The 19,453-nt window shown below is 42.1% G+C and overlaps 1 protein-coding gene across 5 annotated transcripts in view; it reads left to right on the forward strand.

Moving 5' to 3' along the window:
• Positions 1-19,453, forward strand: part of MEF2A (myocyte enhancer factor 2A) — an 80,236-nt gene that overhangs the window by 50,657 nt on the left and 10,126 nt on the right. For 2 of the 5 annotated variants that reach the window (XM_066559094.1, XM_066559096.1), the window contains exons 4-7: positions 4,695-4,826; positions 7,886-8,105; positions 8,313-8,372; positions 18,652-18,842. In XM_066559094.1, coding sequence (XP_066415191.1) covers positions 4,695-4,826; positions 7,886-8,105; positions 8,313-8,372; positions 18,652-18,842 — 603 coding nt within the window. Of the gene's footprint in view, positions 1-4,694; positions 4,827-4,891; positions 5,030-7,885; positions 8,106-8,312; positions 8,373-18,651; positions 18,843-19,453 lie in introns of all 5 variants that reach the window. The other 3 variants (XM_066559093.1, XM_066559095.1, XM_066559098.1) reach the window with 2 other exon arrangements.

Raw genomic sequence — 19,453 nt, forward strand, 5'->3', positions numbered from 1 at the left:
GCCAGCTCCAATAGTAAGTGCAAAAATAGAGCTGTTAACATGATACATGGTAGCTTTGACAGCAGCAACCATTTCCTTTTTGTGTAATATTACAAGAAACCAAACACTGAGTGTTTTGAATGACCTGACACTTTTTTACACTTCATAACACTTTTTACACATGAGGTCATCCTAAATTCTTGCTTTAAGGCAGAAAAATATCATTTCCTGACGTGACAATGAACATAATCAAGTTCTTTACAGTTCTGCCAGGGCTGGTAAGGAGCCCAGATCACAATATCAGAAGTCTTGGCTTTTTAACCAAACTCACTGATGGGAGCACAAGACCCACTGATTGTGCTCTTTAATCATCAGCAACGTTTCCTTTTGGAGTGGGATGGAAAGCCTGGGGTCTGGATGGGAGGGGCCAGCTGGGGGCTGTCACTTGCTCTCTGGAAGCAGGGCCCCATCCATGCTTATGGGTTCCGAGTTCCTGGTCCCCAGAGCTGCCCCTGAGCAGTGTCTGGAGCCCCTGGGAGCTGGGCTGGAACAAGCCTGGAGAAGGTGGTGGCTTTATCTCCTGCTCTGGGGGCTCAGACACCTTCAGGCTCCTGCCTTCCATGTGTCTCTGCTGGATTTTTTGGAAGATGATATGGTTGAATATCAGCTCTGCTTCCTCAAGGATCGAACAATAAATGACTTTATTGTGCTTTTATACTCTTTGCTATTTGTATTATCAGTTTCAGTAAAATTTATATTGAATCGTAGAGAGAAGCCAGTTATTCCTTTCTGTTGTTGTTTTGCAAGAAGCCCTTCTTCTGTTCCTTAGATGCTTCTTGCCAAGGCATGGTTCTTTTCTTAAATTAGCAAAATGCTAATTTTAATTGCAAAGTGCAATTAAAAACTACTTTACATATGTGTGGGGAAGTTCAGGAAAATATTGGGGCTCATGTACCATGTGCTTGACTGCAATATTTAAACCCGTCATAGCTGGTCCAGCCATTCTCATACAATGTTTTCTAAGCTCTGCCATTCGAATCAAAATAAATCAATACTAGACTAAGAGTGGAACAGAAGCAGTTTACAGCTCCTGGTCATTCTGCAATATCAAGATGACCAAAGCTGTCTGGAACACTTGTGTAGTGACTTTGTGTGTCATAAAAATGTATTTTTGTGTTTCCTTCATTCTTTTAAAAAAGAGATTTCACACCTGCATTGGATCATTGTAAATACTTAGCATTATTTTCTGAGTGAAACCAGTATTTTTCTCTCATCAGTTAGTGCAGCCTGACATCAAAGCTGCACAATCTTAGTTACTGGGGCACAATACAGTGTGTTGGCAAACATGTTGGAACAATTTCCAGTAATTTTGGCTAAGTCTTAGAGGAAGTGGAAAGTAACACAGATTTACTGAAAGGGCTACACATTCCCTTACATGATCTGGAAAACAAGACTTCACACCAGAAGGTAATTGCAGTGAGCATCCAATAACAAAACCTGAAATTTAATGTTCTTTTCCCCTCTTCCTGTGGTAATAAAAAATTATGCCTTATATCTATTGGTCTCCACTGCAAATACTATGATTTTGTTCTAAACAAGCTTGTGTATCAGAGCAGAGAAATAAAACTCTCTTCATGTTACACAAATTATTTGGTCTCACCAAATTTTTCCTCTGAACAGCCTCAAAGTTAATAACATTTTGATCTCTGTGTTAACATCTTGGAAATTGCTCAGAGAGCCGAGTTATTTACATTATTTGGAGAAACAACAAATTTTAGCCCTGGAGAATCTCGAGGGCGGAGTCAGCCCTTGTTTGTGCATTTGGCTTTGCCGGGTCCCCGCGGAGCGGTTCCCAGAGGCCGGGGCCGGTCCCCGCCGTTCCCCGCAGCGGGGCCGTGCCGGGCTCTGCCGGGGCCCTGCCGGGCTCTGTGGGACCGTGCCGGGGCCGTGCCGGGCTCTGTGGCGGGGTCGTGCCGGGGCCGTGCCGGGCTCTGTGGCGGGGCCCTGCCGGGCTCTGTGGCGGGGCCGTGCCGGGGCCCTGGCGGGCTCTGTGGCGGGGCCCGTGCCGGGCTCTGTGGCGGGGCCGTGCCGGGCTCTGTGGCGGGGCCCGTGCCGGGCTCTGTGGCGGGGCCGTGCCGGGCTCTGTGGCGGGGCCCGTGCCGGGCTCTCTGGCGGGGCCCGTGCCGGGCTCTGTGGGACCGTGCCGGGGCCGTGCCGGGCTCTGTGGCGGGGCCCGTGCCGGGCTCTCTGGCGGGGCCCGTGCCGGGCTCTGTGGGACCGTGCCGGGGCCGTGCCGGGCTCTGTGGCGGGGCCCTGCCGGGCTCTGTGGCGGAGCTGGCTCCCCTCGGCCGCGCCTGCCCATGCCAACAGCTCGCGGCATTCCGTGCGCAGCCCTGGCCACCGAGCAGGAATGTTTTACTATTGTGTTACTGGGCACTGATAAAAGTTCGCAGGCTTTTTATGGTCAGGTCCTCAAAGTGGCACTTGGTGTTTTGGTGATAAGGAGGCAGAGCTCTGGCTGTTGGACCCAGCCTTATTATCTGTGACAGGGAACTGTGGCTTAAATCCCTCCACAATGACAGGAACCCCATCTGGAGTGACGGTTTCCAGAGCCTGAAACAGGAGATACTGAGGCATTTTCCTTCCTCAGGAGTCAAAGCAGAGTTAACCCCATTGTTAGCAAAAATGACACACAGTCACCGAGAGGAAGGAGGCATTTTTACATTTAAATCTCTTCCTTTTTGTTTAAATCGCAGGAGGATAATTTACCGTTGAGGGGGGGATGAGTTGGCAGCATTACATTTAAAAGCTTTCACTGGATTGCTTTAGACTATCGAAAAGAGCTCTGCTGAAGCTCCTTGCTGCAAGACTTCAGTTGCCTCAGCGTGTTTGTCACAGGAGCTGCACTCTGTGCATGTCTTGCAGCCCTTTCTTTGCAGAGCCTCCGTGCAGCTCTGTCATCGTGTGCAGGGCACCGCGCGCTGACGCCCAACACGCCTAAAGACATTTGGGTTCTATTTCCAGAGCGCCGTGGGCTGCAGGGGTTAAGTGTAATCCAGATTACCCAGCGTTAACATTTTCCCTGCTGATATCAAAGTGTAGCAGACTGGCAGGCTGACTTGTTAGGAAGGGCTGCGAGAGGGATAACAGGCTCCGACCTTGAGAGGCCGAGCAGCCGGCCCTTGTATGGCCAAGTCCATTTACGTGTCCGGCTATTGGTCAGAGGAGCGGCATCAGAGCTGTGACAGGTGCTGGAGGAGCCTACACCTGTTTTCCCCATATGCTGATTTAGTGATTACATTTTTGTGGGAGTTCCAGATACTGTGTGGGATACGTGGAGCAAGCCAGGAAACTTGAGAAGGAATGGCAGCTTATGGTGAACTGTGATATTAAAGAATTTCAGGCAGCGGAATTGGATTTTCAATTCCTGCTTTCAAACTGCGGTAGAAATAAGCAGGATTTTGCATATATATGAATAGTGAGGAAGTAGTATGTATTTTTTATTGTACTAAAAATCAGTTGACAGTAAAAAAATGCTGGTGAATACTATGAGCTAAAATGTTTTGTAAATCAGAATTTCAGTGCGTAATGGAAATTGCTTCTATAGGAAAACACGGGGGGGTTTTATGGCACTGGAAACGGCAGCTTGCAGATTTCTGATCTTCAGGGGTTTTAATGTAAAATTCATGGAATATAGATAATTTCTGACAGAAAGAAAGTATGCAACTCCCTCGTCCCTGTATGGTCCCACTGCTGCTTTATGTACGAGTAACATATATCTGTTTAAAATTTTTATTGCTTTCCTTTTGAAACTTTAAAAAAAAATAAAGATTTTTTTTTTTTACAGGTAGTGCTTTAAATACTGTTTTGTTATAAATTAGAGCTTGCAGAGAAAAATTTCTGATTGTGTAACAGGGTAAAAAAGAAAAACAAGAAATACAAATATATCATGTAATTTGGTCACGAGACCTGTAGTTTCACATCCTTTCTTTAATGGCTGGACTGTAGACAAGCTTGCCTTTTTTTTTTTTTTCCAGGGGATGTTGATGTGAGTTCTCCATCAGAAAACAGGAAGTAGATCCATAAAGTTAGTCTGAAGGACCCTGAAAAAGCTTATATTTAGCAAACTAAGTCATTTTAGAGAGGCATTATGTAATTTCTTTTTTGCGGTTCTTGTTATCATGCAGGATGACAGGAAGATCCTGTCTTTGTCAAGTTTCGAGACTGAATGTTACAGATATTAATGTCCTGCAGTTAGTTAACTGGATCAGAATTTTAGCCACTGTGTTTGTCACAATATAACTGTATGCTCTTTAAAATGTGAATATTAAAATTGGGAGCTAAAATCAATTCATTAAAGATCCAGTAAACTGGCTTTTAATTACCAGTGAATACATTAACTCCTTTGCCACAAGCTTGAATGTTCCTTGTCAGGCAACTTCTCTCCATCAGCCAGTATCTAAAAATGATTTTGCATGCAGTGCTGGGAGATGAAGTGGTTGTAGGGGGAAGTTACCTGTGAGATGGAACCTGGGTGAACCTTTTCTCTTTGTGTACTTTGCCACTATCTTGAAAGACTGATTCTGTCTGTTGCACAGTGAGTTTTGTCTGTGAAAGTTTAATGTAGTTTCAGGGGCTCTGAATGATTCAGTAGTGTACAAAACTTCTTGGCAAGTTAGTATGATTTGTATGTGAATTTTCCAATTGTATTTCAGACCTTAAGAAAGAAAGGCCTTAATGGTTGTGAGAGCCCTGATGCTGACGATTACTTTGAGCACAGTCCACTATCGGAGGACAGATTCAGCAAACTAAATGAAGATAGTGATTTTATTTTCAAGCGAGGCCCTGTAAGTACTTTTATTTTATCTCTACTTTTTATTTGTTGATCCTTTTTATTAACTTCATTATTTAGGCTCTGAACAAGAAGGAACACAGAGGGTGCGACAGCCCGGACCCTGACACTTCATATGTGCTCACGCCACATACAGAAGAAAAATATAAAAAAATTAATGAAGAGTTTGATAATATGATGCGGAATCATAAAATCGCAGTGAGTACTAAAGTATGGTTTGTGCTTCTCTTACATGCATGAGAATTTTCATGGTGTTTGCTTACCACTGAAAACAACTTCGAAAACAAGAGGATGTAATGGCTTGAGAAGGGAAAAGGACTTCTGAGGAAAAATGAGGTTGTGATACCTGGTCTTGTTAAAATGCATTTTATTGTAAAGAATAAGAAGAATCATCTCTAGCTTGGGTTTTGCACTCCCAGTTTTTCATACCTTTGGAACACAAGACAACATTTCAAAATTTCAGGAGCATACTGCATTACCTAATCCTACCTAAAATATATTTACCAAGATAGGTTTTTGTTGTGGGGTGTAGGATCATTTATTTACATCTTGTAGGTCTTCATCTGTCTGGTGATCAAGATTTTACAGTATGTGACAAGCAGGCAAATAGAATTTTGTCATCTAACTAGTAGAATTTATTTTGCTCAAGTCTGGACATAGAAAGTTATTTAGATATTTAAAACCAAGGCTGCTGCAGAATGAGAGCCTCAAAAGATTGCTCCTCTGAAATTCCAATGGATACTTCCTTGAACACTGAAGGATATTTAAAAATTTTCTCCCAAGTGGCAACCCAGTGTGCAGCCATAAGTCACTTGGCTCCAGAACTTCAGTTTGGGGATAAAAGGAGTGGAAATGTTGCATGTTTTCTGTGGAGGTGTTCACGGTGACATTTAATTTCCACCTACAAAACTCAGTTAGTGTTGAGTATTACTAAGTATTTTCTAAGAAAAATAATACAGGGCTCTGGCACAGCCTTTGAATATTTTAAGAATGCAAATCGTGTAGCAGTTAAAGAAGATGAACTGGGTGGGTTAATCTGCACTGACCCTGGGGCACTTGAGTAGTGTCTCCAAATGACTGCTGATATTGGAAATCATTTCATCGTTCAGAGCCTAGGAGATCTCTGGGGACTGAACAGCAAACTGACAGTCATGACACCCAGCATCACTTCTGTTATGCTTGAATAAAGTCAATATATTTTGGGTTTTCTTTGTTTTGAAGATTTTGATATCCAACATTTCCGTGTTGAGACATCTTCGGGCCCCATCTCTCAGTATGTTACAGCTCAATGGGTTTTTGGGGAACAGCCCAAATGTCTATGTGGACATTAGTGTAAATAAAAAGGGCAACATTATTTTTTAGCTCTACAGCTCTGTGTTTGTAACTCAAGTTTGACCAATTATGTTTCTGTTTCCAGTACTTCTGGGGCTGTATAAGAACACAGTTTCTCTTGTTCTCGAGCACTCATTGCTGTCAAAGGATAGGAATGAGGCAAAGCGTGAAGAATTCGGTCGTAACCAAATGAACACCATAGATGGGCAGACAGCCTTCATTGTAAGGTGTGGGGGGAGGCTGTCACTTATTGGTTCTGTATTGAGAAACCTACAGAAAAAATGTTCCAGCTGTTCCCTCCTAGCAGTGTGTTCAGCATACTTCAGGTATTTCCAGTTTAGTCTGAGCTGCTTGACAGTGTGCTGTGTAAAAACACCCTGGGTTTGGTAGATACTGAGTAGTTTCCAGTAGTTTCCCCTGAAAACAAGCACCAGCAGGGCTTGTCATTGGTTAGATACTGTGAATGATTTGCTAGCTTTGTGTTGTTCTGCTTCATTAATTTTTCCTTCCATCTGTGCCAAAAATTGATGATTATTCTTAGAATGCTTCAGTAGGGACATTGTTGTTGGCTCTCACTAGTAAGAGATTTTGTTTCTTATAGAGAATATATTCTGCTCTCTGAATTAGTATAGTTGTTGTTATATTTCTTGTATTATCTAACTTTTCATGCAGAAGTATCATTTTAAGTGATTTTTAAGCTACACATGATGAAATTGCATTTTTTAAAGTGTTCTTGATAGGTCATGTGTGTTGGTCTTTTGCTTTTGACCCCTTAATCACAGCTATCACCTCTCTCTATTCTGTCAATAAATACTACTGAGTTTTTGTCCTTAAATTGTACCTGTCATGGTTTTGTTTCCAGTAATTATGAGAGTTGTGAAAAAAATAGTCCCTTTTGTTTCAGAAACCCATCACTGTCAAAGGATAGGAATGAGACAAAGGCCAAAGAAGTTAGTCATGACCAAATGAGTACCATAGATGGGCAGGCAGCTCAGCTTTTGATTCAATAGCTGTTGAATAACAAACATATATACTGCAGAAAAACAGTTGCCTTTTAAATAATCCTGTAAAACCTAGAATTAAAAGAATCAGATTTGCAAAAAAGATGGAATGGTTATTAAAGCAGGGGTTTGGGGAGCCTGAAATGTTTCAATTCAAATTATTGAACTTTGTGATTTTCTAAAGATCTGTTTATTTTTTTAAACTGTTGAAAAACAAAGTGTTAGAGATTAATAGTAATATATTGGCAAAGTTATTACTAGAAAATGTTATTACTAACTTGTTCTTTTTTGTGTGATAATTGTTTGTAACGTGCATGTTTATGCTTAAATTTTGAAGGTTCAACAGTTCATTGATTTGTAGAAATGTTTAGCTTGTCATTGCTTTGTAATAATCCAAATTAACTGTTAGATTTATTGTATTTATAAGCTTGTGAATTCACGTGAATACTTTTAGTTTTCTCTGTTTGAACTTTACATATTTGAGAAGTTTTGAGTAATTCTTTGGCACTGTAAATTATGTGATGTGTAAGAATTTAACACCATACTTTACAACAAATGGATGTTTTAAAACTGTAAGCTTAATAGAGTTTAAAAACTAACAGAATTAACTTTAATAAAAATCAACAAACTGCCGTGACAGAATTTTTCTGATGTGCTGTTTCTGCAAACACAGTTAATGCTAACGACGCTGTCTCCTTGTTCCTCGTCTTCTCTCCCGCAGCCCGGCTTGCCCGCCCAGAACTTCTCCATGTCGGTGACGGTTCCGGTGTCCAATCCCAACACTTTAACCTACAGCAACCCCGGGAGCTCCCTGGTGTCCCCATCCCTGGCTGCCAGCTCCTCTCTGACGGACACCACCATGCTGTCCCCACCCCAGAGCACCCTGCACCGCAACGTGTCCCCCGGGGCGCCGCAGAGACCGCCCAGCGCCGGCAACGCAGGTGAGGCTGCTGCTGCTGCTGCTGCTGCTGCTGCTGCTGCCCCTCCTTCCACACCTGGCCCTCCCCTGCCAGAGCCCACAGGAGCCCTCCTGACTAACAGGCTCTCAGTGCTGCCAGTGCATTTGCACAGCTCAAGTTTTGATGTACAGAATTCCACAGTACTGTCATGGGGCAAGTCAGTTTAATGCTCTGGCTTATTTTGATTAGGTGGAATGCTGGGGACAACTGATCTCTCAGTGCCAAATGGAGCTGGTACCAGTCCAGTGGGTAAGTGCAGTATCGTGTCTTTGTTATAATAAATAGTCTCGTGGTTTCAGTTTCTCAGTTTTTCAAAAGCAATTTTTTATTTTGACTCTTTGGAAAAAGGGGCTGTGGGAGAACAAAGGTCGTAATTTTTTTAGCTGCACTATTATTGTCAAGTTTTATAAATTATTATCAGGCATTTAACTTTTTACTGCTGTGCCCTTTCCACTTCAGTAATATTTGCCTTTTTTATTTTAGTGGTTTTCAGTAGTAGCATGCTGCTGCTTTTGTGTTTCTCTACAGGTGTAATTACAGCATTCTAGAAACATCTTATGTTTGCCAAATCTGAACTATTGCACTAAAGGCAGCTCAGCTCAGTTCTCAAATTCAGTATTTGCAGGACCTGGATGTTTGATACTGGTTGTGGTGCCAATCAGAATGAAGCAAATACAGACTGTGTTGTTTGTATTGCCATGTGTATCTTGCTAATCATTTTCTAGCAATTACATGAAGAAAGCAATAAATCTTGGAAACTGATAGCTAGGATCTGTCTTAGTTTTGGATGATGATCAGAATTTCTTTTGAAAACAAATTAGAGATCTCGCCAAAAATCAAATCCACAATATTTTTTGGCCTTCAGTAAAAATATATGATAGCACTTTTTCATTTCAATGATATTTTGTCTCCCCTAAACAAAATTTAGCACTCTGATAGAGGGGCAGGCAGCCACTGAAATGTGTCGTGCCACAGACAGACAAAATAAATGACAGCTCACCCACTTTGGTCACATTCCTCCTGCGCCTCTGGAAGCCGTGCTGGCTGAAGGTCAGTTTTGCAAACACACCCAGCTCCCCTTGGGAAGTGTTCATAGCATGGAATTAGAGAAGCAACTGTTGACCTTTCAGTGTTTGCCCACTGGCTACTTAGTGTGGCAGCTGGGAAAAAGTTCTTTGAACATCAAGTCAAGCAATTGAATTGATGAATAAAAAATGCTGCAGCTCTCCAAGGCTGAAAGCACAGGATTGACTTTCCACTCTTTATCCACTCCTTGGCTATGTGCAGCAAAGATATGAAATATTAAAGAGTGGTTTCCATCAGGTAAGCAAGATTTTAAATGGAGGAAGCTTCCTCAGTTGAAAAAAGATTACTATTTTTAGAAACTGTAGAGGTCAGATGTTGATTTCCATAGAATTTTTCAAGTCAGACTAAATAAGTTTATTATCAGGCTGTTTCAGGCCTCTTTTCCCAAATCAGGCTTTATTAAGAGAAGCTTCAGATTTAAGACTCCTTCCTTCAATAAGCAAATAAAACAGTGGTTACAGTGCTTGCTCTAGGGTATCAAACTCTAGAAATGCCCAGTTACAGCAGCTTGGGGGACATATTTAATGCAGTAAAGTGTTTTCCTCCTTGCATTTATTAATAGTTTATGTAAAAAGTCAAAATGCATCACTTATCTCTTACTTTGCAGAATATCACACCCAAGATGTTATACATATACCCACTCACTTCTAGAAAGGTTTGTCATGCAAGTGAGAGTTGTGACTGTACAAGAACAGGGGAACATCTTTAGTGAAACTCAAATACCTGGTTAACACCAGAATGCTAAATTAGAGGGGTACCCAAAGTTGTCAGAGCTCCACTTGCTGTAAGTTCTGGCATAAAGACTTTGTAACTATTGACAGGTGCACAGGAACCTCAGTTACAGCCACAATCAAGAAATCATACGTAACCAGATTGACTAAATCTGCTGTCAACTTGAGCTTGACAGCTGCTGTTGAAATGTATCTCATGTTAATTATGTCTGCAGACAATAATGGTTTTAGTTTCTTGCTGCATTTATTGTAGAATTCACTTTTTTCTGCTTTTAGCTTCCAGGTTGGTTTTTTTTTTTTTAAATTCTCAGGGATGTAGAATTCTCCTGTGGATTTAGTGAAAGGTCACATGCCAAATTTGCAGCTCACAATTTATAGGAGTGATGTCAGAGGTAAAGATGGAGTACTGGCATATCCATATTCCCATATATTCTCTTATAAATAAATAAAGGAAAACTCCATCTTCTTCAATATTATGAAGTTCTTGGGAATCTGAGGTTTTGTTCTCATTTTCTTGAAAGACACTTACATGCCTTTATCTCTTAGTAACAAGCAAGTAAAGGTTATCTTGCTTATTTGGGACCCAGTTCAAACAAAGATGTTGCATAAAATGGCTCATATTGAGTTCACACAAGTCCTTTTCTCAAGTCCTGTGTAACTTGATTGGAATGGAAATGATTTGCTTTAGCAGTCAATCTGCCAACTTAACAGTTTTTCTGTGGAAAATAACTTTGAGTAAAAATATCTGCATGTTGTAGCAAAGATTGGTAGGTGGTTTTTTATATCCAGAACAGAAAATTTTGTGATCACTTTATAATACTGAGAGCTTACTTCACATGCAGCTGTCATAACTCTGAAAAAGCATTTTCATTTTGTAATATTTTTAAAATTCTACCCACCACATAAAAAACATTTGCTGAAAATTTTTACTTGGCAAATATACCAGTTTTGAGAGGGAAAAAATGTCCAGCATTATAATGGAGTTTGCTCTAGAGCTAATTTATTTTTTCTGTTAATTAGATCAAATGTTTCTGAGCCAGATCATTGATGATCTTGTTGCTCCCTGGTCAATGTTCAGTGGGCATTAAACGTGCTCCAGGAGTCTCATAGCACCGGGATGGGGAGAACACTTCAAGCAAAGCAGAGCCTCATATGCCCAGACACAGGGGAGAGTTTCTTTGGCTTAGGGATCGGTGGATGGATGGATGGATGGATGGACAGATGGATGGATGGACAGATGGATGATGGATGGATGGACAGATGGATGGATGGATGATGGATGGATGATGGATGGATGATGGATGGATGGATGATGGATGGATGGATGATGGATGGACGGACGGATGGATGATGGATGGATGGATGGATGGACGGATGGATGGATGGATGGATGGATGGATGGATGGATGGATGGATGGATGGATGGATGATGGATGGATGGATGGATGGATGGACGGATGGACGGATGGACGGATGGACGGATGGACGGATGGATGACAGATGGATGGAGGATGGATGGATGGATGGATGGATGGATGGATGGATGGACGGATGGATGGATGGATGGACGGACGGACAGACGGATGGATGGATGGATGGATGGACGGATGGAGGGTGGATGGATGGATGGATGGATGGACGGACGGACGGACGGATGGATGGATGGATGGACGGATGGATGGAGGATGGATGGACGGACGGACGGATGGATGGATGGATGGATGGATGGATGGATGGATGGATGGATGGAGGGTGGATGGACGGATGGATGGACGGATGGATGGATGGACAGATGGATGACACTCCAGTTTGCCATGAGTTCTGCATTGCTGTGTTCCAGTAGATTGGTATCACCCCATGAAGGATCCCCAGGTTCCCAGTGAAATGCACTTGCAGTGACCTTGTGCCATCCTTGAGGACTCTGAGAACCAGAAAAGCTCCGAAGCAGCACCACAGTTACTCAGTCTCTGCTTTTTCTTTCACACCTTTCACGTGTGGTGTTGAGCCAGAACCATCCCAAGGACCTGAGCTGGTTTTCAGTGCCGAGGCTGCATGAAAACCATAAACCTTGAGACCTAAGTTCTTCCCAGTTCCAGGGGATTCTTAAGGAATTTTTGGAAGTGGAGACTGTTTATGATTTCACAAAGACACAGTATTTTCTGTCTGTACATTTCCGTGTCAGTGAAATAGCCCTTCTGATCAATAATGCAGATTAAGGACACAGTTAATCTTTTGGAAAAGAGGAAAAAAAGAAGAAGAAATTATCCTTCCTCTGACATTTTTACCAGGAGAATGGATAAAAAGATCTGGTCTGCTTGAGTACTGAATTTCTCCTCTTTGTTCCAGAGCTATATGTTCTCTAATGTCCTCACTAATCTTTAGGTTCTAAGAATGTGAAGTAACCTCAGGAATACTGATTTCCTTTGGAGCAGAACTGAAGGGTATATCTGCTGGAAAAGCTGTGTCTGGTGAGCTGTTGGATCTCTGCTAAGAGTCAGTGTAGATCATGTGTGGTCTTTTATCCTGGCCCGAGGAGGGGTTTTGCAGAGGTGCCACTGACAGCTTGCACACACCTGTAAACTGCTTGGAGTTGCCAGAAAGGGATCAAGACAGAACTGGGAATAGCCACACCTGTAAATGGTTCCCTTTGTCTCGAGGGCTTGGCTGATGGGGGAGGATAAAAGAATCTCTGAGCTTGGTTTTGCACAAGTCTGAATCTGCAGCAATCTGGAGTGCACCAGAGGCTTCAATAACAAAGGCTCCCTGTGCACACCTTTCTAGTCGAGTTTGGTCTGTGAAATGAGAGACACCCCAGCAGGGGTGTGCAGCTGACTCCTGAAAAACACCTCTTGCAGTTTCAGGCAAATGTTCTGCGTTGATGCTATCAGCATCTTCCTTAAGAAAGCAGCTTTCTGCTGCCTCTGCCCCACTCTGCCATTTCCACCATGTCCCTTTGCCAGCCTGTTAAGCTGCATCAGCTCCAAGCCTTGGCCCTGTGGGAGAGGACCACCCTAGGAAAGCAGCTGCAAATAAACCCCGAGAGCACGTTCCTGCCTCAGGCTGTGCACTCCTGTGCTATTTCAGGGCTGGCCTTCCTCTGCAGTGTGACAGGTGGGAGCAGTCCCAGGCAGTGCTTCCCTGGTGAGAGCTCCTCACTTCCCAGCTGTGTGGAAGGGATCTGACTTCAGAGTGCTGCTAAGTGCAGCCCACAGAGGTTCCTGCCTGCTCTCAGCAGTGTCAGGCCATGGTGGCTTTGCCTTGCTCTGGTCCCTGGCAGGGCACAGGGCAGTGCAGCAGGCAGGGCTTCACCTCCTCCAGGGAAGGGGCTGAGGCATCCCTGAGGAACGTGCAGCCTATGGACTGCTGCAGCTGCCAGGCTCTCCTGAAGGAAAGGGACTTCTGGGAGTGGGCAGAAAGGCTGCTGTTCCACAGGGTGGGAGCTGAACCTCTTCCTTTGCTAACAAAGGCTGATCCATCCTTCTCTCTCTGATTAAATCAGCTCACAAGAAATGAGTGGCTGAAGTCGGCATTAAAAATGTGCTGGCAAGAAGAAAGAATTTGATTTTTTTTTTTTTTTACTGTAGCTCTTTCTCCTTGGAAACCACCCATCTGCATGACATGAGGTCAGTTCAGCCCCTGAACTGGCCTTGGTTTCAGTTGAAATTTCACATCTTGCTATGTGTGTTTGTTGTCTTAGCAAAATTTCTGATTTACTGAGAGGTACATGACGATTCTGGTTAGAATTTGCCACACAGAGAACAAATTATTAATCTCCCAGCTGGGTTAAAGTAAATCTCAACATTTACATAATGTCCCCTTGGCCAGGATACACTGCCACATCCCAGGTTGCTGTAAACATGTCATTCCTCTCCTCCTTTCTTTGCCACTCTTTACATGGGCTTTTAATAGACACACAGAAATCAGCAAGTTTAGGAAGTAAACTGATGTAATTAACTGTAATCTGTCTAATTGACAGAAGACCTAAAGGACATCCAGTTGCTGTTGGTGATGTTTCACTCAGCTACAAGAGCAATATGCCTTTATTTAGGTTTGCTATTGCATTCTGAACAATAACCACCCCTTTAAATTCTAAATATCCTTGAAAATTCTTTCTCCTTTTATGTAGCTGTAGGCAAAAGAAAATTTCCAACAACCTGGGAAATTAGCTCTTTTTAAAGTTCTGTAACATGACTAAGCATTCCCTTGACATTTAGTCATGTGTATTTTTTTTTTGCTGCCTTCTAATACCTAAAGTACTGCCTTAGAAGCATAAATCTTACATGTTAGACATATTTCAAGACCTTATATTACTATCAAAGGTATATTTTAACTCTAATTGTAGTATTTTAACTCTAATTGTAATCTGAGGTATTGATTTGTAAAGATCAGTAGAAATACATTTATATCAGATTCCTTGAGATATTACAGTAAATTCTTTCCAAAGCTAATATAGAACTGGAGCTTTTTGAAACAATAGTAGAATCAGCAGTGAGTGCTGTACAGAGCTGAAAATGGCAGGAATGGCATATGCTGTTTTTAATTTGCACTTGAATCTGTCATACTAACCCCAAAGTAAACAAATTGAGCAACTCATGCACACAGAAATGCTATTGTTGGTTTTACTTGCAATATGTCCCCTTGCCCAAGGTTCTTCATGTAAATGTTTTCCTCCAGTAGATCTTATCTGGCCTCCTGATGCCGTGTGAATCAATGGCTTGTTGCAAACACAATTTTCAGTTTTCTTCTAATTGGGTGATGTCTGTTGGCTTTTATGATGTCACTGGAGGCATAAATATTTATTTACTACAATCCTTACTTTTGCTTAATCTTACATGGCTTAGCTGCTTGTCCACAATTATTCCAAAACTGTGTATAACTGTGTTCAGTCTTTCTCTAAAATGAACAACAAACAAACAAACAAAAAAAACCCAGAAAACCAAAACCAACAAAACAACAACAACAACAAAAAAACTACCACAAAACAACCACCCCCCCCCAAAAAAAAAACCCCCAAAAAACCCAAAAAACCAAAAGACCCACACCAAAAAAGAAAGATTAATGGCATCAATGCCTGTAATTTATTCCTTGAGTAGTAATAAGTACATGGAGTACTTTCCAGCCACGTGTGTTCATTGTTTCAGCTGATGTGATTTATATAGTGAAATATGAGTCTGGCTCATGTAATTGAATGCTGTGTCTTGGGCTGCAGGACAGTAAATGAGATTAAGCTGTATTATGTCTCTGAAGGCAGAATATCCAGTTGGTATCATGGGTGGGATGTAACATTTCACTTCAGAAAAGGTGTTGCTTCAAAAGTAAACACTTTCTGACTAAACAAGAAGTAAGCTAATGTACGTTGGCAGGTTTTGTTATCATCAAATCTAATTAAATTATGATTCATATAATTGAGAGCTTATATTTGCATTGGTGTCTGTTTTCCAAAGGACTGTTTTGAACATGCTTTCACGTCTGTTTTAAGGAATTAGAGTTAAATAAAACTCTTCCTTCGGAACTAAAAATGGTTGTATTTTTACACATATGTGGGATTTTATATTCTGTTCCGATTTCCAGTTTGAAAACATTTTTAAACATAAAGTATTGTCTTTGGGGAAGATCTATAGCAGGTGGGGTAGAAACAATTTCTGTATTCTATGAAATAGTAAGTAGAATTTATGGGGTTATTAAGGCCTCGGTTTGGCAAAGGGCTGTGTAGTTGCATCATCCTGTACTCATTATCTTTTTCTGGCTCCTGACCTTGCTCTAAGAAATACCACACATTTAGTTATCCTTTCACTCTTAACTGGTAATTTGATTTTCTTATTAGATTATTAAAAGGAAAAAGGCTTGAAGTTTCATACTAAAAAGGAATATTCTGCACTCCTATTGCAGCCCCAGCATATGATCCTTCAGGTGATCGATACAGGCACTCCAGTGTTTGCTCAATGTTCAGAGCCAGCTCTTTATCACAAAGGGCTGCTATTGGATTCATACCCATAGTATTGCACACTTAGGAGATTTTTTTATTACTGTTTCTCCCATTTTAATTTATTCTAAACACTCCTTTTGAGAAGTGCTCAGCCTTTTGTCAGAAGAAATGCTTTGGCTGCCCTGCTGCCGCCTGATACTGCGCAGAGCAGGCAGTGGCAGAGAGTTTGTTGTTTTTGACAGCACCACTAAAAGCATGAAATGTTTCTGAAGGATTGGCAGAGCCCTGGAATAAGGGCTCAGGAAATGACTGGATTGGGTGTGGAAGAGAGACACTGTCCAGATTTAACACACGGGCTACCGAAATACTTGAACCGGAGGACAGGAAATGGTATCATAGGATGGCCCAAAGTGTACAGAACCCCACTGTTTGTACAGAGTGGGATTGTTGGGCAGCTTAAACCGCTCAGAACTCACAGCCCTGCCTTGGAAAGGTGACACTGACAGCCCCAGTGAGTAATAAAATGCTATTTATTGTTGCATTAAAGCCCAGACTTTACTTCCATTGTAACAGTAAGTTCTTTAAATGCTCTGGCATTTTTGCTGAAAATGGGAGGTGCCATAAGAAAGTTTCAGATATAATTTGGTGAATATTATGCCATTTTCTGGCATTTTTCCTCCCTAGAGTGTTTGCAAATCCATTTAATTTTTACTCTGTCCATTGTGTAGGATGTCTCTCAGTCTCTGCAGGCTGGCTGTAGCTCATGCTGCTCTCATTTATAATGGATAGGAATTGATGCATAACTGCGTTAACAAAATCAAGATTCTACGAAAACCATCTCTGTTTCAGGAACCTTAAGGGTAGCACTGAACTGAATTTCTCCTTTTGGCTTGTTGGTTTTTCCATGTGACCCAGCTGTGGAGAGTTTTCTCCTACCAGTCAAGAGTATATTTAGCTCTAGTGTGTATTCTCAGCTCCAGCCCAACTTTTCAACCATTCCACCTAAATTTTATCTCTAACCTAGAAGCATCTGAATAAATTCTGCTGTTTTCTGCTGAGGGATGTAGATCCTTTAATCACAAAATCAGTTTTTGCTGTGGTTTTTAATACAGAAGGAAGAATGCTGACATTAAAAACTTTGCTTTCTGCTGTGTTCCTTCTTTCCCCCATAAGTTCTGAGTTAAAAGTCATATTCCCATACCTCCTATGCAAATGCTTCAGGAAAGTACTAAATTAGAATGACTCCTCCTTGCTCCGTTAACCTTGGAAAACTCAAGGGACATATCAGATCATCCATGTATGGTCAGGCTTTTGGCACAGTGGGAAATGCACATAGTGAGTAAATCCAGAGGAGGCCTCCTCACAGCATCCTGGTGAATTCCCATCGAGGTTCTCAGTGTGCCCTGGCTGAGTATCTTGGTGGTACCAGGCACCTCCATGAAGTTTTTTGCCCTTGCTTTTGCCCTTGCCAGACATGTTGCTGTTCTTCCCTCTTGCTGTGCTTTTAAAGGCATTAAAATGTTGCTAAAGAAGTTAGAATGTGACACTGACAACTTTCTTATTTTAATTGCTTTTAGATTAATATGTATTTAATGCAATAAAATTGGATTGGGCATAGGGGCCTGTTCAAATTAGAATAATAGTGCAAAATTCATGCCAGCGTGGCGCTATGGGCGATTAAGAGAGAATTTCCCACACAGTGAACTTTGTCTCACAGACTTTTCCCTGATTGTGCCTATAAAAGCTGCTTTCAGACCTGCAGTGTTAGTGCAAACAGAATCTTACTATGAATTGTGTTTATTTATACACACACACAGGTTCTGTAGGGTGAACTATGGGGTTCCCTGTTGCAAAATTCTCCTTAACAACTTTTTTTCTGTTTGCAGCTGAATAAGGTTTGTGTATTTTGGGAATTGTTGCTATAAATATGTTTCTGTGATTGGAATGTGGCTTTAAAGTTTTTTCTGAGAAATATATTTTGGTTAACATGATTGGTGCTTCTGTCAGGATGGGAAAATAGAATACTGGGCACTTGACTGATTTACTGCCTTGGTGCTGTTTTCTGGTCAGTTCTGAGTGTAAGCTGAGGCCTCTACCTTGAGCGTGTTCAACTCTTGGAGATTTCAGTGCTGAATCCTGGACCTGTAGGATTTAACTTGCCCAATTCCACTTAAAATGAGTACCAGGAGTAAGACAAAGACTTTGTTAAACCTATGGGCATAAATGATGTGTATATCTGGAATGAATTTGAAGGGAAAGGATTTGTTCCCCCATTGCTAAATATAATTATCAGACAGTATGTATTGATGCTGAAATTAGTCCTACATGTCGTGGAGGTATACGAAGAATAAATTTGAGAAACAGAGACTTTAAGAGCTGATCTTTTGTTCTCACAGCAGCAATTCAGCGTAGTCCATGCTCTCTCTGTGGGGGTGGGGACCAAGTGGGGTTGTGCAAAACCCTCACTTTTCTGCAGGCTCAGCCTGGAGGAGCTTCAAAGGGCAAACGAAACACAACGGATGTTATTAGAAATAGTTCTTTGGCAATTTGCTCTTCTCAGCATTTAAGCTGCCACAGCGTGCCCTTGAAGTGATATTCCCTTTCCATATTGATCCTCTGGTCAGAGTGGTTTGTGTTTGTTCAATTGTTCAATACTCAGCCCCTTGTGGGAAGTTTGTTATCGGAAGTTTTACGAAATAAATATTTCATAACTGCTACGTGAGCACCAAAATTTTGTATCGTCCTTCTCCTCAGTCTTACGGTCCATTGGTTTTTCCTCTTTCAGGAAATGGGTTTGTGAATTCCCGAGCTTCACCAAGTCTACTTGGTACCAGTGGTGGTGGGAATGGCCTAGGCAAAGTCATGCCTACAAAGTCCCCACCTCCACCAGGAGGAGGAAACCTTGGCATGAACAACCGCAAACCCGACCTCCGTGTCGTCATCCCACCCTCCAGCAAGGGCATGATGCCACCACTGGTGAGTTCAAACATTTAGAGTTCTGGGTCTGGCTTTGTGGAAATGGGCTGTTCTGCCCACAGGCACAGGGAGAAACTGTCTCACCTGCTTACCATAGGGTACAGGAATAGAGGGGTGTTTGTATTTTGAAACGCCACTGATGAAAATCAGAAGTACAGATTGTGATGTGGGGAGAATTCAGCTTGTAAGGAATTTTTACAGCTGTAAAACAGCAGTCTGACCTGAATGTGCTAAGAGCACAATCATAGAGACAGGACCGGGGTGTTTTGATCTGACATCCCTCTGACTTGGTACTGAGAACTCCGGTGGTTTGGAGGATGTGGGTTTTAAAAAGGGTTATCCATTATTCTGTGGAGGAATGGCTGATCTTATTGGTGATGTGAGCTCTATTAATGTGCCCTAAAGCACATTTTGTACCTGTTTTTCCTGGGTCGTAATGGCTGTGGGATGTGAAGTGCAGCCTCTGTGGTGAGGAAGGGCTGAGAGCAGCCCTGCTGTGATGTGGCACCGTGGAACGTGCCCTTGCCTGTCCTCGGGGCTCTCGTGTCCCCAGCGGGGCCATCAAAGGGCACTGAGTGCTCTGCAGGGCTGCTCTGCTCTCTGGCATCTGG

This window comes from Molothrus aeneus, chromosome 13, assembly GCF_037042795.1.
Source record: "Molothrus aeneus isolate 106 chromosome 13, BPBGC_Maene_1.0, whole genome shotgun sequence".
Taxonomy (NCBI): Eukaryota; Metazoa; Chordata; class Aves; order Passeriformes; family Icteridae; genus Molothrus; species Molothrus aeneus.